This window comes from Bos indicus, chromosome 19 (assembly GCF_029378745.1).
Source record: "Bos indicus isolate NIAB-ARS_2022 breed Sahiwal x Tharparkar chromosome 19, NIAB-ARS_B.indTharparkar_mat_pri_1.0, whole genome shotgun sequence".
In the NCBI taxonomy this organism is placed as follows: Eukaryota; Metazoa; Chordata; class Mammalia; order Artiodactyla; family Bovidae; genus Bos; species Bos indicus.
The window spans coordinates 58,483,052-58,502,846 of record NC_091778.1 but is presented as its reverse complement, the minus strand read 5'-3'; the positions used below and the strand labels follow the sequence as shown (position 1 = coordinate 58,502,846).

At 56.3% G+C, this 19,795-nt stretch overlaps 1 protein-coding gene and 1 long non-coding RNA gene across 3 annotated transcripts; one reads left to right on the top strand and one right to left on the bottom strand.

Moving 5' to 3' along the window:
• Positions 1 to 758: 758 nt before the first annotated feature.
• Positions 759 to 5,861, bottom strand: LOC139177772 (uncharacterized). Its single transcript, XR_011562254.1, has 3 exons — positions 2,562 to 5,861; positions 2,097 to 2,180; positions 759 to 920 (listed from the first exon to the last, which is right to left on the bottom strand). It is a non-coding gene; the product is annotated as an uncharacterized lncRNA (long non-coding RNA).
• A 6,750-nt stretch (positions 5,862 to 12,611) lies between these two features.
• Positions 12,612 to 16,735, top strand: RPL38 (ribosomal protein L38). 2 transcript variants are annotated; one of them, XM_070774154.1, is made up of 5 exons: positions 12,612 to 12,729; positions 12,944 to 12,977; positions 13,127 to 13,187; positions 15,887 to 16,009; positions 16,661 to 16,735. In XM_070774154.1, the coding sequence occupies exons 2-5, from the start codon at positions 12,975 to 12,977 to the stop codon at positions 16,684 to 16,686; spliced, it is 213 nt and encodes a 70-aa protein (XP_070630255.1). In that variant the 5' UTR covers positions 12,612 to 12,729; positions 12,944 to 12,974; the 3' UTR covers positions 16,687 to 16,735. The 2 variants fall into 2 exon arrangements, with proteins under 2 accessions (XP_070630255.1, XP_070630256.1); XM_070774155.1 differs by having other exon boundaries at positions 12,704 to 12,821.
• The last annotated feature ends 3,060 nt before the right edge of the window (positions 16,736 to 19,795 follow it).

The following is a 19,795-nucleotide window of genomic DNA, read 5'->3' as shown; positions in this document are numbered from 1 at the left end:
CTCAGCCTCCCAAACACATGACATTCGAAACCCCTCCCAGGGACTTCCCTGGTGGTTATGAATCTGCCTGCCAATGAAGGGGACACAGGTTCTATACCTGGTCTGGGAAGATCCCACAAGCTGCAGGGCAGCTAAGTCCATGTACCACAACTACTGAAGCCTGTGGGCCCTGGAGTCCGTGCTCTGCCCCAGGAGAAGCCACCGCAGTGAGAAGCCCACATACCGCAACTAGAGAAACCCAGGCACAGCAACGAAGACCCAGCACAGCCAAAAAATAAAAAGAGGTAAAATAAAGTTCAAAAAACCCTCCCAACCCCATCTTGCTCCTCCTCTCCTGTCCTCTCCATGTGGCCCCTGCGTTTAGGTGATGACCTGCTGACCTGATGGGTGGTCTCCTAGAACTGGCTCTGACCAGTTCATGGGAACCACTCTCTCCACATTCAAAAACTGACATCACGTCAACAGCCTGAAATTGACCACGGCAGGAGGACTGACACCGTGGGAATCAGCACATGCTACAAATGAATGACTGATTTCGTAATTTAGGTCAGAAAGCCAGATTTCAATCATTTGCCAGCACACCCCTGTAGGAAGGCTCCAGAGCATGTTGGCCACTTGCACATCTGCCCATCTCGGTGTGGGCTGTTCCCTCTGCCAGGCTGCCCCCTACTCCCTGGGACGCCCCTTCTGTCTCTCCTCTCTGCCTGGGGTGAGACCCCAGTCATTTGCTGAGGCCCCAGGAAGATTCCCAACCCCTTTCCTCCAGGCCCCTCCAGCACAGGGATCCTCCACCCAACCTGGATTTCTCACCTTGTCTTCTATCCTAGGGGTCATCTGGTTCCCAAAATGCAAACCAATTCAAAGCAGCTTCAAGAAAAGGTAGAAATCTGTGTGCAGGGGAGGGGTGAGCTTCACAGGACCTGGAAGAGAACGTTTAGCTGCTGTCACAGCCGCGAGGAAGGTGTCCACCAGCTCCTCTTTCTCTGAAGCTCCTGTCCCTGACTCCAGCGTTCATGCACCCACCTTGGCTTCTCCCGAAGAGGCTCCCCGGGCCCCCGGTTTGGATGAAACCCCAGACAATCAGCCACAAAACAAACCAGAGGCTCTAAGCTCTGGCTCCAAACCCAGGATTGTCCCAGCTTGGCCCAATCATCCGAGGCCTTGGGGCAGGGTCACATTGTCATGGGGAAGAGGGAGTCACGTGGCTGCTGTCTCTTTAGCTGGGAGCTGTGGGGCCAACTCAGAGCCGAGAAACTGGCCCACCTCACAGACTAGCGGCCAAGGCCGTGAGGACAGGAGATGTGTTGATTCATCTCGAGACCCCCCAGTCCCAGCACAGAGCAGGGGCCCAATACATATTTGTAAATTCAAGCAATCACCTCAATTTGAATCCTTCTCTCAGCAACCTGTGACCCACTTGGTCCCTGGAGAGGGAGGCAAAGGGCTTTGAGGAATTCAATGGGGAAATGCTCCAAGCTCAAGTAACGAGGCGTCCTTTTCCTTCAGTTTCTGGCTGTGTGACCTTGAGCAAGTGGCTTAACATCTCTGTGCTTCAAGGACCTCGCTTGCAACACAAGGACTGTGATCTTGCCTAATGCATGGCTGTGGTGAGGATGGTGGGACATGGTGGTCCCACAGCAGCTGGTGTGGCACCCAACACCGTGTGTGTGTTAGTCGCTCAGTCGTGTCTGACTCTTTGCAACGCCCTGGACTGTAGCCCGCCAGGCTCCTCTGTCCATGGGATTCTCCAGGCAAGAATACTGGAGTGGGTTGCCATGCCCTCCTCCAGGGGATCTTCCCAGCCCAGGGATCAAACCCTGTCTCCTGCATTGCAGGCGGATTCTTTACCACTGAGCCACCGGGGAGCCCCTGGAGCTTCTGTCCTGTTCTACCCTGAACCCACAGAACAGGGTCCCCCACTGCTCTCCCATTAGGCTTCCTCTCCAGGTCTGATGTGACTCCAGTCAGCCGCACACAGCGCCTCTTCCAACCCCACCAGGGCCCTGCTCCCAGAGGGATAAGTCTGCATGGACACCCAAGGGCAGCCACTCCCCCCTACTCCCGCCCTGCCCCCAGATCTCCCCCAAAGACCTCACCTGCTGTCCTTCACAAGCCGGCTGCATCTGCCTTCCTCCACCAACAGGAGAGCAATCTGCCCTGCAAGGGCTGAGGGGGAAATTCTGAACAGGAAAGAAGGAGGCAGAGTTGGGAGGACCCAACTGCCCTTCGGCCTTCCCCCCACTTCCTATCACCCCCCGTCTGGGAGGTTAACTTTCCAGAGACCACAGGCTACTTCTCGGGGAGGGATGTGCCGTGCTCAGTCATGTCTAACTCTGCAGCCTCACCCCATGGACTGTAGCTCATGAGGCTCCTCTCTCCATGGAATTCTCCAGGCAAGATACTGGAGTGGGTAACCTTCTCCAGGGGATCTTCCCCGACCCAGGGATTGAACCTGCATCTCCTGAGTCTCCTGCATTGGCAGGTGGGTTCTTTACCACTGGAGCCACCTGGGAAGCCCATGGGGAGGATGAGAGCAGAGCAAAGGGAACAGCCCGTGTTACCTTATAGGCGATCCAGAGAGCAGGTAGAGGTGGAAGGAAGGCAGGGCGGGCAGGGTCGTGTCTTGGAGCTGGAGAACTGGAGAACGTGACGAGCAGCCAGGGCTGCCCTTCCCCAGGCCTCAGCCAGGAAGGAGGCTGGTTGGGGCCACTTCTGACTCCATCCTTCCTGCTCCAAAGGTGCTGTGATTTTCGCCACGTGGGAGGCCTCTGGCGGCTCCCCAGCCTTTGCAAGGAAGCCGAGGAGACCCCGGGAAAGGTTTCTCACCGCAGAGACCCAGGTCAGTTTGCTCCTCCTTGCTCCCAAGCAGGCAGTGCGCCTCCCTGACCCCTGGGATGGAGTCTGCTGCTGCTGCTGTTGCTGCTAAGTCGCTTCAGTCGTTTCCGACCCTGTGCGACCCCAGAGACGGCAGCCCACCAGGCTCCCCCGTCCCTGGGATTCTCCAGGCAAGAACACTGGAGTGGGTTGCCATTTCCTTCTCCAATGCAGGAAAGTGAAAAGTGAAAGTGAAGTCGCTCAGTCCTCTGACTCTTTGTGACCCCATGGACTGCAGCCTACCAGGCTCCTCCGTCCATGGGATTTTCTAGGCAAGAGTACTGGAGTGGGGTGCCATCGCCTTCTCCAGGGATGGAGTCTAGATTCGCACAAATCTTGTTTCTAAACTGGCACACACCAGAGGAGACAGGAAGGACAGGGGCACAGAGACCCAGTTCTGGCTCTGAAGCGTGGGGTGCGGGCCCCCCGGCCGCTTCCAGCTTCCTCTCCTTCCTCCCAACTCCGGCTTCCTGCGCTGGACCCTCTCCGCTGGCGCACGCACTCCGGCGCCCTCACGTCCCCGCGGTCCCCTGACCCCTCGGGCCCGGCTTCCAGCCGCAGGGCGGCCTCGAGCGCTCTCCTTAATCGCCTCACCTTGGGAGGCAGTGCAGCTCTCCGCAATTGCTTCTGGAAACGCGGTCACCAGTTTAATTGGCAGAACGTGTCCTGGGCGATGGCACCCGGTGAAGCAGCCTCGGGCCTGCCTGTTTCTCGGGTGGGCGGCTACGCATGCGCGCGGCTCACCCGCACGCGGGAGGCTCACCGGCCAGGGTGCGTCTGCGCCTGTATCTGCCAACCTGAGCCTGCAGACGTGTCGGGGCTTCCGGGGACCAGGGAGTGCGGGGGACGCTGGGATGATGGGCAGGACAGACGGGAGCAGGCTGAGCCCCAGGGACTCCTCTGCCTCGGGGCCACGGAGGAGCCGGACGGGGAGGCGGCCACACTGGATCACTGGGCCCCCGGAGGCCTGCCGCCCACGGACTCCCGGCACCGTGAAGACAGGCCGTCTGGTCCCTCCAGGTCGGAACTCCACCCTGCTCCGGTCCCGTGGGTGACCATGACCTTGTGGGGTTCGGCTAGTGGGGTGCTCTGGGGGTAGATGGGAGGGAGGAGAAGAGGGAGATGTGGAGAGAAGGCAGGACGGGGGGAGGAGGGATGGGCAACCAGTCATTGCTGTTTTGCTTCCGGTCAGGGTCTGGAAGCATCCAGAGGGCTCCTGAGTTCTACGCCTGAGACAGCTAGTTCTGGGAAGGATACACAGACCGCCCAGGCTCCTACAGGGGTCACCTCCAAGGAGGGGGTGATGCAGGCAGCCCTTGGGGCTCCTGGGAGGAGGGGTAGGAGGTCAGAGATTCTGAGGTTGAGGGGAAAGCAGGCATCCAGCAGGCAGGTCCATGGAGATCCCCCACCAACCCAAAGGACCCCCACAACCCCCCGAGGCTCAAAGGTTATCATTCACTGCATCTGGCTTCCCCTACCCCCACACCCCAGTCTAGCCCAGCCTCCACCGCCCTGTCACTAACACCGCTAATACTAGAGGGCCCCGTGCTCACCCCTCTCCCCCACCACGAAGCCCACCTTGCAGAGGGGGCCAAGGCCCTGCCACCCCTGATGATAAGGGTCTCCAGTCAGTCACACCCAGGATGCTCTCCCAGCCTGGTGATTTATGGACTTTAATTTTCGCAGCACCTCAGTCATGCCCCCTCTTTCCCTCTGGTCTGTCAGGGCGTTTGTCTCCCACCCCTGCAGTCCTTCTCCCCCTCCCCCCTTTTTTTAATTTGAAGCATCTGTCTGGAGCATCCTGAGATGGGACTGTCTGCAATGCTGAATGCATTACACCGCTGACAGCTCTATTGATTTTCTCTCTCCCGCTGCATAATGCAAGATATATACAAGCCGATCGGCCGGGGCCCCGTCCCTTACTCTGAAGGGACTGTGCCCTTTTTTCTTCCTCTGTCTCATGTGCCCCTCACCCCTGGCACCCGCTGATGTATATGAGGGGCGCTCGTCCCTTACGCTCAAGATGGATTCTCCTCTGCCCTGATATTATTTTCCTCACTGCTGGTGGACGCTGTCTAATCTATCCTTTTTACGGTAGCAGGTTGGACACCGTGGAAGCCGTTCACAGTGTAAAGTGGAGGGTGGAGGCAGGGGAATTGAGGAGGTGGCATCTGTCAAACTGGCTGGGTCCCCTCTGGGCACCAAGCGGGTTTCCCCAGGGGTCCTGCCTCACCCAGGTCCGGGGCCGCCCCAGCCCACCTCCTCTTCTCCGGGTTGTGGGGCTCCAAATCCACTGACAACTCTGATTTGTTGGCTGTGCTGGATCTTCCTTGCTGCGGGGTCTTTCCTCTCGTTGTGGTGAGCGGGGCTACCCTTGAGTTGCGGTGCGTAGGTTTCTCACTGTGGTGGCTTCTCTGCTTGCAGAGCATGGGGTCTAGGGCACGCTGGCTTCAGTAGTTGTGGCTCCTGGGCTCCGGGGCACAGGCTCAGTAGTTGTGGCATACGGGCTTGGTAGCTCCATGGCACGTGGGATCTTCCCAGACCAGGGATCGAACCCGTGTCTTCTGCATTGGCAGGCGGATTCTCTACCACTGAGCCACCCAGGAAGCCCCATTGGCAACTCTTGACTCACACTCAGCTCACAGGCCCAGAGCCAGCCGCTGGGCTAAGCACATGCTGGTGTGGTTTCCTCTGCCGACAGTTGTGTGGACTCCACCCACTCAGCACAGGGACTGGGAAGTCTTGGAAGGATTCATATCCCTCCTCAACAGAGACTGAGGCTCAGAGATGCCAGGAGACTGGTTCAAGGTCTCTCAGTCAGACATAGGATTTCAATCCAAGACTGTCCGTCTCCAGGGACTGCTAAGTCGCTTCAGTCGTGTCTGACTCTGTGCAACCTCATAGACGGCAGCCCACATACTATCACAGCACTTCGTCCAGGAAGACCTCCTGGATTGAGGCCACCCAGTCTCATTGTTTCTTTTGCTATTATTGCTCATTGCTGTTCTTGTCCCCCCCCCCCCCACCCCCCACCGGAACATATTAGCAGTGAGAGTTTGCTCTTGCTGGCAGGCTGCTGAGCGTGTTGGGTGGGTTCTCTCAGCTGTGAATGAGCACCATCGTAACTTCCTCCGGGAGGGTTTCCCTGAGCCCAGCCTGTCCCCAGCCTGGATCAGACTCCCACAGTCCCCATCTGGTCCCACCGTGAACGAGAAGCACTGACTGCCTTATCTGTGCCTCTCCTGCTAGTCTGTGAGTTTCTAGAGATGCAGACAGAGAGGCAGACTGGATCTTATTTCTGTGTCTTCACCACCCGCCTGAAGGAGCTGACAGAAGGAGCTCTCTAAAAATGGGTTGAATCCATTTAGTCAGTCAATGAGCTGTCTGGGCAGGTGGGCGTCTGCTCCCTTAAAGGCCCCTTAACAACAAGCTCCTTTTCTGCCTTTTCTGCCTCCTGCCTCCCCCATTCCCTCACCAGACCCCGTCCCCACACGAGGACTCCCACTGGAAATGGCCCTCCAGCTGCCGAAGAAGAGAGCGCCATTCCTAAGGGTCAGGGCTTCTGGCCGATGGGCCTGCGCGCGCTCTTGTGAGTGACTACATGCCCACACCCGTCCTTGCCAGCTGGCCAGAGACCCACAAAGAAGCAGTAGAAGAAGATGCTGGACCTTCGAGCATCCCAGGGCAAGGGCCGGGTACCTACAGTGGCAGTGGCCACTGGGTGCAAAGACAGCGGCCTGAGCACAGGGGTACCTGGCCACAGGTGCAGGACAGACATCACTATAATAAAGAACGTCCTCTCGGTTTTGTCCTTCTGGTCCAGGGGCTCTCAACGTGCAGCGATGTTTCTTGCTCCCCAGGGACGCGGGACAGTGTCTGGAGATGCTCTTGTCTGTCACAGTGGTGAGGGTGCGGCATCTGGCAGGTAGAGGCCAGGGAGAACCGAGCAGGCTACCTGTTCAGAACTGCTCCCCACCCCCACCCCACCCCCAGCAAAACCAGAACGATCTGGTCCGAAAGTCGGCAGTCTGAGTTTGAGAAACCCGGTGCCAGTCTGACCGGCCCATGCCTTATGACTTTTAGCACAGCAGCGGGGAGAATATTAAACCTACATCCCGGGGCGGGGGTGAGGGGGTTGGGGGCGGGAGGACCGGAGGTTACCCTGGACTCTTTGAGGGTGGAGGAGGGGAGAACCCTGCATTCCTTTAGCCATCTCTGGTCCACAGCTGCCCCCACCCCCCATAAACGCACCAGCCCCGTGCCCACACCCTGCCTCTTTCCCTCCCTCCGCGTCCTTTCCCCAAGCAACCAAATTCAGCCAGAGGCACCCTACGCTCTCCCCCCGGGGCTGAAAACCTTTCAGGTTTAATAAACAAACCCCAGCCAGGATGGTTTAAAGGCCAGCCCTGCCGGCAGCAGACGGCATGGTCCTCTTGGGGGCCTCTTGGAAATTATATGAGATGGTAGATATGAGAGCACCCCGTCAGGTATGAAATACCATACAAATATTACCTCTAATTTATGTAAGTGCTCTCAGCCGGAGGTTTTAGGATTCGAGGCAGAAAACGCCCGGTTCCCTCCCTTTCCATTTCCAGTCACGGCCTCAGCACCCTCGTGTGGCCACTGGTGGGAACTACACCCAGGGCTGGGCGGCGATTTTCCGATGGAGGGAGGCAAGCAAGATGGTTCTGATTCTCACTGAGCCACTGGGGCTTCACAGCAGCCCCGTGAGAGAGGAGAGGGAGGTAGTGATTCCGACCCCTCTCCCCGCCCCTCCCCCCCCCCCCCCCCCACACTCCTTGCTTTAGAACAAGCGAAGGAGACGAGACTGGAAGCAGGCACGGGTTTTTGCAGCATGATGTCTGCCGTGGACAAGCCCAGCCTTGCAGAGCAGCACCGAGTGGGAACGGCCTTTTGGGGAGCGCCCCCCCCCACCTCCTCCTGTCTCCCGGCTCTAACAGAAACCATGAACTACCCCACGGGCACCCCCAGGAGGACCGTCATGCCTGCGGGCACAGCCCTTGCTGTTCGGGACTCAGGTTGAATGAAACACCAAACCCCAACAGCCTGGTTATTCCAGAGCCTGGCGCGGAAAAAGAGTTCGCGCATGCGTGCTCAGTTGCTCAGTCGTGTCCAACTCTTTGAGATCCCATGGACTGTAGTCCCCCCAGGCTCCTCTGTCCATGGGATTTCCCAGGCAAGAATACCGGAGTGGGTTGTCATTCCCTTCTCCGGGGGATCTTCCCAACCCAGGAATTGAACCCATGCCTCCTACGGCTTCTGCATTGACAGGCAGATTCTTTATCACTGAGCTACCAGGGAAGCCCCATTAAACGCAATTTGAATGAACGGAATGAATTGAAGGAGAGAAAACGTGGAGGCCTGGGAAGGTATTTCAGGCCTTCAGATCGCACCATGTGTCATAAGGGCCTCTGCCCACCGTGAGGTCTGTGCTGATTTCTTGGCCAGTCCAGATCTCCTTCCGATGTGCCCTGGAAGCTGCACAGGCATCTAAATTGGGCAGCCCTCAGGGGTGGCCAGACCCGGCTAGGGGTGGAAGCTGTGTGCCTGGCCCGCTGGGGCAGGGTCGAGGAGCCCTGAGGCTGGCAGGATGATTGGGGCGGGGGTGGCGTGTGGCGGCAAGGGGAGAAGTGAAGGCTTTCTGCAGCTCTGGACGCGCCCTCCGTCCACCTCCAGCCTTCCGACCAAACGGCCACCCCCCTGGCTGAGACCCTCCTCCCTGGCCCTTGGACACTGACAGTAGCCCTCCTCATTCTCACGGCCACCGTCTTGGTCGTTCCAACCCATCCTCCACGCTTCATGGCCAGAGTGACTCGGTAACAGCAACCTGGGCCAGGCTCTTAAATCCAGGGGCCTTCATCTCCTCCGAGGTCCTCCCTGGGCCCCTCGCAGAGTTCAGAGTATCGGCATCACCAGGCAGGTGTCTGTCGAATGCAGCATCCCGGGCTCCACCCAGCGACACAGGCCGTCTCCCAAGACCGGGGCTTTGGCTCTCGTTCCCACTGGTTCCCGTGGGGCTCACCCTCTCGTGAACGAGGGAGCCTTCCCTCCGGGCTCCCAGCTTCCACTTTCAGCGGTGGCAGCTGATGTCACTATTTGTACCCCTTGGGAAGCTGGAAAAAGCCTTTGGTACTTGAATACAGGTGTCTGTGTGTTACTGGACATTTATGGTCTTTTCTTAGGCAATTCAAGAGGCTGAACATCTGTCTCTGAGGTTGCTGCCAACAGGGAGGTCAGGGACTTCCCTGGTGGTCCAGCGGTTAGGAACCTGCCTGCCAGTGCAGGGGACACGGGTCCGGGAAGATCCCACGTGCCGCGGGGCAACTAAGTCCAAGGGCCACAACGACTGAGCCCACACTCTAGACCTTGTGCTCCACAGCAGAGAAGCCGCCCAGTGAGCAGCCTGAGCACCGCAGCTAGAGGACAGCCCTGCTCACCGCAGCTAGAGAAAAGCCCAAGCAGCAACGAAGACCCAGTGCAGCCAAAAATAGAATTAGTTACATTTAATTTAAAAAAGACCATGGGCTCAAGTCCCAATCTGAATTGCACAGTTTCACTGCGATATTTATTATTTAAAAAGTGTGAGGGTGGGGTAGCGGGGTTCAGCCCCTCTCCCTGCCCCCGTGCCTGTCCTGCAGGTCCTGTGGAGGGGAGCGGCACCAGGCATTCATCCAACAAATATTCCATGGACCTACTATGTGCTGGGCTTTGCTTTGTCCACATTGATGCTCCCTTCTGTCCTCCCTTTTCCCCTTCCCTAGCTCTCCATCCCTCTCGACATCCCATCATTCATTCATCCAACCACCTCCATCAATCCACCCACCCTTCATATAGTGAGTGATCTAGATGGATGCTGCGTCCGTCTTAAGGATCATCCATGGCAGCTCTGAGCGACTCTGTAGCTTTATGAGCACTGCCTTTGGAGAGTTATCGGCAGCACGCAGAACCTCATTCTCGCCTTTATTAAAAATTTTTGAAAATTGGTGCAGATGTATGAAAAGTTTAACACTGCCGCACAGTCTATGCAGAGGCGCGTGGGAGTAACTACCACACGAGTGACGGGTGACAGGAGGCAGAGATGCAGGGTCCCGCCCGGAGGAGGGGGAGAGCTGAGCGCTGAGGATGAGCAGGACTTAGTGTCAGAGGGGAGGACCCAGGCAGACTCCTGGACTCGGGAAGTGCGCATGGGAAACCCGCTGGCTGGGCTGAAAAGGCCGGTGCTTCTGCCCGAGTAGTAGGGGAGAAAAGCCCAGAAAGGCAGCAATGCGAGACGGAGGGGGCTGTCAGGTCAGCCTGGTGGATCTGAGAGTGTCTTTCTCGGGTCCCTGGTGGCTCAGACAGAAAAGAATCTGCCTGCAATGAGGGAGACCTGGGTTGGATCCCTGGGTCAGGAAGGTCCCCTGGAGGAGGAAATGGCAACCCACTCCACTTCTTGCTGGAGAATCCCATGAACAGAGGAGCCTGGGGCGCTACAGTCCATGGGGTTGAACAGAGGCGGACACGACACTGAGCAACTAACAGTTTCACCTTCTCAGTTCAGACCTGAGGCATCCTGACCTTCAGATAATCTCAAATTAAGCCCCTACCAATTAGCCTTTCGCGTGGTTAACACCCAGATGCATCTGTAGTCACAGAAATACAGTCTGGCTTCTTTTAAAAGGCTCTCCAGCACAATTAGAGGATCTCGCGATCTCCCAGGGGCAAGAACTGCAGGTTTATCTTTCCTTGTATCTCCAGCATCTCTAGGAAGATGCTCAACCTGGGCTCGTCTAATGGGAGGAAAGCGAGGAGGGAGGGAGGTGAGTTCAAAGTGAGGTTCATGGTAAAGGACTCCTTCTCTTCAGGTGGGTTGCTCTGTAATAAGGCCCACAGGGCAATTACATTCTGATGTGCAGTTATTAAATGGGAGGGGAGAAACAAATATAATAAAATGTAGACATTTGTAAGGAGGTTAAAAATAAAATTAAAGTGGAGGATAAAAATAAAATCGATAACCTCAGGCTTCCCGGAGCCTGCCAGTTCTCTAAGAGCTGAGGGTAAATTTGTGCCGAGAAAATAAACTGCCAAGGATGGGATGGAGGCTGTGAGGGAGCAAAGGGGCAGAGAGAATGCTGCCTTCCCAGAGCTGCCAGTGTTTTGCAGGTGCACACACAGCCTCCGGAGGAAGCGGTCAGGAGTCTGGGAGTGTGTGTTCGAGTCTTGATGTCACCTCTCCCAGCAACTGACAAGCCTTCATTCTCCCCTGGGTAAGACTGGGGTAAATGACCAGGCCACCCCTCACCAGCACACCCGAGGGTCACAGAGGCCCTGTGGGTGAAGTGCTTAAGGCAGGGGCTGCCCAAGGAGTATTCCACAGAGGTCAGCTATTCCAGGTTTTAACTTGCTTTTGTAGTTCCAATTATTCATTTATTGCTGCTCCACCAGCAAGTGGGATCGTAGTTCCTTGACCAGGGGGGTCTAACCCACATCCCCTGCAGTGGAAGTGCAGTCTTAACCACTGGACCACCAGGGAATTCCCAATGGTACCAGTTCTTAAATGGACTTCCCAGGCAGTTCAGTGGTAAAGAACCAGCCTACCAATGCAGGAGCTGTGATTTCAATTCCTAGGTCAGGAAGATCTCCTGGGGAAGGAAATGGCAATCCACTCCAGTATTCTTGCCTGGGAAATTCCATGGACAGAAGGAGCCTGGCAGGCTACAGTCCATGGGGTCACAAAGAGTCAGACACAACTGAGTGACTTCACTTTCACTTTCCTAGAAAGAGTTTCTAAAATATACATAGGAGAGTCCCTTCAACCTGAATATTCATTGGAAGGTGATGCTGAAGCTGAAGCTCCAATACTTTGGCCACCTGATGTGAAGAGCTGAGTCATTGGAAAAGATCCTGATGCTGCGACAGATTGAAGGCAAAAAGAGGAGGCAGCAGAGGATGAGATGGTTAGATAGATAGCATCACCGACTTAATAGACATGAATTTGCCCAAACTCTGGAGAAGGCAATGGCACCCCACTCCAATACTCTTGCCTGGAAAACTCCATGGACGGAGGAGCCTGGTAGGCTGCAGTCCATGGGGTCGCTAAGAATCGGACACGACTGAGCGACTTCACTTTCACTTTCCTGCATTGGAGAAGGAAATGGCAACCCACTCCAGTGTTCTTGCCTGGAGAATCCCAGGGACGGGGGAGCCTGGTGGGCTGCCGTCTATGGCGTCGCACAGAGTCGGACACAACTGAAGCGACTTAGCAGCAGCAGCAGCAGCCGGGAGATAGTCGAGGACAGCGGAGCCTGGTGTGCATGCTCATGAGGTTGCAAAAAGTCGGACATGACAGGAGAACAACAACCCTTCATTTAAATGAAAAACATCTCTGCCTAGATGCCCAAGTGCTGCTGCTGCTGCTAAGTCGCTTCAGTAGTGTCTGACTCTGTGCGACCCCATAGACGGCAGCCCACCAGGCTCCCCCGTCCCTGGGATTCTCCAGGTAAGAACACTGGAGTGGGTTGCCATTTAACACAGAGGCCTAATGAAAGTAGTTGATAATAAGTCCTAACACAGGTCTTCAAACTGGGTCTGAAATAAAACCTAACAAAGGCAAGGAGGGATTTGGGCGGAGGAATAGTCAAGAGTCGGGGCAGGGAGGCGGCCCGCTGCGTTCAGGAAGCTGCACTGTTAATCTAGGCCAGAAGAGGGCAGAGAAGCAGTCATGAGAAGGGCAAACGCCTGTGTGGTTCTTGACCCTCTGCAGACACCGTATCCAGCTTCCTCTGGGGCATGGTTTAATTGCCCGGAAGCGGAAGTCTCTTCCTTTTCCGCTCTCTTCGCTTCTCGCCCTTTGACGTGAGTCTCTAGTGCCGTACGCGGGGAATGGGGTAGTAATCTGTGGTCATCCTCGCCGGGTGTTATCTGAGGACCCCAGTCCTGGGTTGAAGGTGTTGCGGGGGGAGGGTGGGGTGCGATGGGGCCGGCATTTCGGGGGCACGGGGCGGGGAGGCAGGGCCGCCGCCAGTGCCCGCGCCCCCGTTGACGCCGCCAACGCTTGTCTTCCCTTCAGGTTCCGGCCGCGCGCCCCGCGCCTCGTCGCTATGGTGAGTACGACCCCCACTTGGGGCTCTCCCCGGGGGGCGCAGGCAGGACGGTCTCGGCGAGGGTCTTCAGGGGCCTCAAAGGGGCTGCCGGGGTTGGGCACCCCAGCAGATGCGTCTCAGCGGCTGATTGCCTTCGCTCTCTGTTGCAGCCTCGCAAAATTGAGGAAATCAAGGACTTTCTGCTCACAGCCCGCCGCAAGGACGCCAAGTGTAAGTGGGCGCCCTGGACGGGAGGCGGCGATCGCGGGCTCCCGGAAGCCCCCGGAATGGCTGGCGGGCGCCGGGCGGCCGCTTCTGCCCTCGTCTGCTGTCGGGGTTCGGGGGTCTCAGCCTGTCTCCCATAAGACAAGGCGCTTGGTCCGGGGTGTGTTCTCTTCCTTCCTTGAGGAGGGTCCCCAGGGGTTTTTTGTTTCCTGGTGTGTGTTGGGTACTGTGAACGGATGTGAAGAGCTGACTCGTTGGAAAAGACCCGGGTTCTGGGAAAGACTGAAGGCAAAAGGAGGCGACGGCAGAGGATGAGAGGGTTAGATAGCATCACCGACCTAGTAGACAGGAGTTTGCGCAAACTCCGGGGGACAGTGGAGGTTCCTGCTGGGGGGACGTCGGGAAACTCAGGTTTCACAAACTCGGAGTCAGTGCGGGTGTTGGGTTCTGGGCCGAGGACAAGCTCTGTCACAATGAACTACATCATTTTTCTTCTCCGTGTATTGGTGTCCAGGTTTATAAGCGAAGGGGAAGGGTCACTGATAGGAGACACACAAAGCGGCAAGGCTTTGATCGACACGTGCCAGCCCCAGCTGCCCGCGTGTTCTCTCTTTACCCTGACTGTGAGAGGGAGTTCTCTCGTCTCTTCGGAGGGGGTTTGGGGAGCTGGTGGTCAGCACTGGGTTTGGACTGGGGTGTGGTGCAGCTTTAACACGTCTCTTTTGGGCTGCTGCTTGCAGTTTCCCTCCCCTCCCAGATGCGTCCTAAAGGGAGCTGGGTAACTTGTGCAAGCAGAGTGCTCTTGGCCTGATGGATTCAGGTGGGCTACGGCCCTGAGGTCTCTGATGCCCTGTCTCAGTGGTGGGGTGCAGCGCTGGCTCACTGCAGAGCCTTTTGGGGATTTGTGGGGGGCGAGAATTGTAGTCGTGTCCCCATTACCTGTGACAGGTACCGTGGGAGCTGCAGGTGACCACGTGCTTGTATTTTTTTATTTCCAGTCACGTGCAAAGAGAAACTTTATCAGGTCAGCTTTAGTCCAGACCAGGGAATTTGCGGTCACTTACTGGGTTCAGAGGCCAGCTCTCCAAGTGGGTAACTCTGACCCCACCATTTCCTCTGTAGAAGAGGGGGTGGTCATTCCTGTCTCACAGGATTGGTGTCAGGATCAGATCAGATCAGATGACCTGGTAGAGAATTTTAGCACAGTGAAGAGATGACACCAGATCCATCAGACTGCTTTGCGTTGCTGTTAAAATGTGACCTGTGAAAGGAGGGGTCAGGTTCCCCTGGATATTATAAGGTGCCCAGGAAGTCTTTTTTGGATAAACTTAAATTGTCTTCCTGGCTGTAATTGTAACATAAACAACGCAGAGTTCACCATTTGGGGGTGTGCAGTGCACGTACTGGGTTTGTATTCACATTGTAGGGCAGCCATGCTTTGTGAGAAATTCTCATCTTGCAAAACTAAAACCCTGTAACCCATTAACCAAGAGCCCCCAGCCATTTTACACCAGGGACCGGTTTTTCCACGGGCTTGGGGAGATGGATTCCACCCATTGCCCACCTCCTCCCGGGCAGCCTGGCTCCTCACAGGCCTTGGGCCAGTGCTGGCCTGTGACTCTCCCTGCAGCCCCTGGCAACCACCGTCCTTGTGTCTCTACTGCTGTCTCTTCTGCCCTGACCACTGTCAGTACCTCACATAAGTGAGATCGTGAAATACTTGTCCTTTCATGACCACCTTAGTTCATTTAGCGTAACGTGGACATTTGGGTGGTTTCTGCCTTTGGCTCTTGTGAATAATGTTGCTGTGAGTTTTGATGTAAAATCTCTCTTGTTGTTGCTTTCAGTTCTTTTGAGTATATTCCTGTAAATACAATTACTGAATCATATGTTGTTGAGTAAACATTTTTTAAGAGTTCCTTAGTCTGACCTTGTGAGAGTTCAGTTTATAGGTGTACGGCAGCTGCTAGGGACAGCAGTATATTCAGCTTTGAGAGGAATGTTAAGATAGCAGAATAGGTTGGTTTGAATAAACATCCACAGTTCTGATTAATATATTAGAGTGTGAGCCGAGGCAGCCGGTGCCTTGGGCAGGCTCGGGCACAGTTTTGCTTCCTGTGACATGCCCGACCCCTTCAGCAGTTACTGGCAGAGATGGAGTTGCGTGTCATGTGGCTAGGTCAGCCTGCGCCATGGGAGTCAGAACGAGCAGTTTGATGGGTGCCAGACATGAGTCACCTGGAAGGGGCTGTCTTCCCGCCTGCAGAGTAGCTCCTGGCCTCATAGAAACGCATTGACGCTTGTACATAATCAGATTGTTGGCTAAATTTCAAACTGCACGCTGTTGAGCTTGGGGCACACTTGGGGCTCTTTATTGTCCAAGCTGTGGTCCTGATAGAGAATTTTAAAGCCATATAAGGTGGATACTGGATGGTCTGGAGTGTATCACTGTGCCAGATGCTACTTGTGTTACAAATACAGACCTTAACTCAGGTTCTAGAGTATTGATACAAGGGAAATGTAGATTTCTGACAGTGAGGTCAGAGGGGGGTGGGGGATCTTATTTTCTGCTTGATCAGAGGGACCGCGAGGGAGGGGAGCACAGCGGTCACAGGTGCTGCTTTGTGCAGAAGCAGCAGACAGCAGGTGGACTGTGCGACGTCTCTCCTGTGACACAGTCTTACTACTGCTCTGGTCTCTGGTAGCCGTCAAGATCAAGAAAAATAAGGATAATGTGAAGTTTAAAGTTCGATGCAGCAGATACCTTTACACCTTGGTCATCACAGACAAAGAGAAGGCAGAGAAGCTGAAGCAGTCCCTGCCCCCCGGTGAGTAGCTGGAAGCCACGGAGGAGGGTGTGGACGGCCCGCGGGGTGGGGGGGGGGGGGGTGCCGTGTCAGCGGGCATGTTTCCCGACTTCTCTCCAGAATTAGGAGAGTCCCTTCTGTGCTTTGTCTAACTGTCTGCTCCTGCCGGTGGTGTCACGTAGGCGGTTCTCAGAAGTCAGACCCAGAGGGAGCCATGCCTTTCTAATACAGCATTGTGCCAGCTGGCGCTCACTCCCTGGGCCACTCATTTCATCCTCACCATGGCCCTGCAGGGTAGGGAGGTGCTGGGATTGATGGCCCCCCTTCTCACTGATTGAGAAACTTACTGAATACAGCAGACGATGCGGGTGGATTAAGCAGAGGGGCCATCCTGGTGGTGGAAGGCTCAGCAGAGCAGCTGGGCGCTCAGAGCCCAGCCAGGGTTCCACGGGCCACGTCCTCACAGTACAGGTCACCAGCGCCGCTGCCTGGGTGAGAGTTACCTGCGTTTTTATTATCAAACACTGACTTAATGTTTGACGCAGACCTTCCTGGTGGGCTTAATTTCTGAGCTCTGTGAGCCCTCTTTAGCCCAAGTGCCAGATCCAGACAGGCAGCAGTGACTCGGACGAGTCGTTTGATTGGCTCACGTTTCTGTGTCTTTGCCTCTAGGTTTGGCGGTGAAGGAGCTGAAATGAACCACGCATGCTGCTTTGAACTGTATTAAAATTTTTTAAATTCTCAAAATGGCCTTTGTCTTTGAGAACAGGGGTGGGTGGGTGCTAACTTGCTGATGGCTTCTGGCGGGAATAGCGCAGGGGTCGTGGCTGCTGCCTCGTTACCTCCCCAATCTTGGGCTGTGATCCCTCCTAGGGGTCAGTTAAGCCATCTGTTTTTTTAAGTCTTAATTTTGAAAGTAAGGAGAAATAGGCAGTTAAAGAAGTCAGATACTGATGGAAATAAAGCCAGTCTCCAGTCCTGAGATTTAAAAGTCACTAAAGTAAAATAAGCTCCCCGGTGATAAAAATGATAATTCAAAGGAGTTGATCGGCCTTCTCAGAAGTGGCAGTAAATGAAGCCAGCTTTTCCTCAGAATCCTCGGGATGTGGGCGGCTTTTGTTTCTGCCATGTTGAAATGTGGCACCACTGGAGGAGGGGCCCTTCCCTTAGACTGATGGGAACCGAGGCAGAGTGCTGGGAAGGCAGGCTGGGGACCGCCACTCGGCAGCCCGAGAGCGGGCTGTGGCGGGGATGCCTCTGTGCCAAGGGCTGGAGGCTAAGGCGTCCCACAGGACCTGTGCCGGGCACCTGTGGAATAGTATCAGATTCTGTTTTCTGCTTAAAATGTGTGCTTGAAGCACGTGGCCCCCCTCCTCTGGGGGGAAAGGATGGGGTCCTGTCACTGAGGCAGGAGGGGGTGTGGAGGCGAACTGCCCTGCCAACTGGCAGACGCCCACTAACCACATGCACAGGTGGGTGTGTGGAATTTTTTTTTTTCCCTCCAGACCTGGGTTCTCAGGCACAGAAAAGAAAAGTCATTCCTGTGTGTTTACTAAGTAGAGCTCAGGAGTGGTGCCAGCTGGTCACCAGATGAGCGCAGCTGGAAGGACTGTTTAGGTGAGAGTTTCCAAGAAGGAGCTGAGAATGGAGGTGAGCGGGTGTCAGCCCAGCGACAGAAGCCCTGGGAGCTAAGAGACCGATGTGAAGTCCAGAAGACGCTTAAAGGGAGGAGCCGGAAATCGGACCCCGGACCCCAGGCAGTGGAGCGGTGGCTGTGAGGGTGGAACATGCCTGCTGGCTCCGGCGTGTGAAGGTCCAGGTCGTGTGGCAGCTGAGGTCCCGGCCAGGCCTGGCTCCACTCCCGGCTGGCTTGCTGGTCCTGATTTTTCACGTGCTTTTTCCATGCGTGGCAAGTTGCGTCAGTTGTGTCCAGCTCTGCGACCACATGGACCGTAGCCTGCTGATGGTCCCATCCTTGTCAAACTTTGATTACGTTTCAGAGGTTTATTTTTGAGTTCTGTCACTGCCTCACCTCACCTGCACGGTTCCCAGTCCCTGGGAGGGCTCCGTACGCATCTGTCTGCACATCTTGGTGTCAGAGTCGCCAGGGGAACAGTCAAGCACAGAAGGGACTCAGGCAGGATCGCCTTCAGCAGGGGCTGTGGGTCCCCTGTGGTTGGTGGGTGTCTGCCAGTTGGCAGGGCAGTTCACCTCCACACCCCCTCCTGCCTCAGTGAGAGGACCCTCATCCTCTGCCCCCAGAGGAAGAGGGCCACATGCTTCAGGCACACGTTTTAAGCCGAGAAAACACTGAGCCTGATAAGATTCTGCAGGTGCCCTCATGGGTCCTGTGGACGCCTCAGCCGTTGGCAAGGAGGTATTGCCGCCACAGGCGCCGTCTCGGGCTGCCGAGTGGTGGTTGCCAGCCTGCTTTCCCCAGCACTCTGCCCCAGTTCCCGTCAGTTTATGGCAAGAGCCCCTTCTCCAGTGGTTTTAGAGTCCTGAGCTAAAATAAAACTGAGGGCCTTTCTTGGCGCGGTGTTCCGGGCAGGCCACAAGGTGGCGCCAGAGTCCGGCAAGTGAGGGCAGGAGGCCAGAGACGATCTGGACCGGGTTTATGTTGATAACATCTAAGGGGCCAAGTGCCTGAGATGCCGGGCGGTTTCTCTCCTGGGAATTCTGCAGCATGTGAGGTAGTGAAGCGTGTGTTTTGTGTTCTTCTGGGAGAAGTGCCCTCCGGGGCTCTGGTTGTGACCAAACCCAGATGGGGCGCCTTCAGCGGCTCCCGGTCTTGCCAGCCCTTTCACCATCCCAGCTTCCCAGGAAGAGGGCGGGTTTACCGCTTGGGCTCCCTTTGTCCCCGCGCATTGTGCAGAGACCAGCCCCAGCTCCTAGGATACAAGCCCCGCCGGCATTTGTCTAGAGAAGGCATCCTTTCACGCTGTGGGTCTCAGCCCTGGCCTCTGCCTCCCAGCCACTTGGGGTCCTCTGTAAAAATTCACTCCGAGGTGGCCAGGGCTGAGTCCAGAGATTCTGTGTGAGTTGGCTTGAGGCATCGCTGTGTGCTGGAGCCCTCGGGTGCCCAGGGCCCACCACTGCCCTGCTGAGGTCAGCCCACAGCTTGGGTGAGCTGGTTCTGGCCACACTAGGTAAATGGGGAGTGGGGTGGGCAGGAGGGCTGGTCAACCCAGGAACGAGTCCCCGGGTGGGCTCACGCTTTCTGCAGTGCCGCTTCTCTGGAGGCCCCTGGTCTGCTGGGTGCAGACTGGCCAAGCAGGTTTGTGTTCAGGATGCACCCCGAGGCTGTGGTGATGGCCTGAGGGCCAGCTTCTGCTGTCAGCACCAAGGGTGGGGTGCAGGCCCCCCTTCCGCCGCCCGCCCCCGCTCTGGGCCCAGCCCCCGCTCAGGACAGGTGGGCTCACTCCCTGCCACTCACAGGGAGGCAGACCCCTCCCCCATCCCTCTCCCCTACGGCACTTGGAGTTCACAGTTGCGACTCTAATCTTCTACAGGAACAGCAAATCCTCCTAACTTCCGGGTCAGGGAGGCCAGGAGCAGCAGCTGCAGCCCGGGGAGGGGGGGACCGTGTCTGTGGCACCAGGCAGTGCCTATCCCGGAGGTCCCGGCCTGTGAGGTCACGCTGCTGAGTGCCAAGGGCCCTCCAAAATCGCTCCAGGTGTCCGCCTTCCTCAGCGGCCAGCATGGCTGGTTCAAGACCAGATCCCTTGCCAGGGTCCATGGGGCCGTACTGGCCCACCTTGCCAGCTTCTTTCTCTCTCTTTTTTAAAAAAAACTATAAAGCAAGGC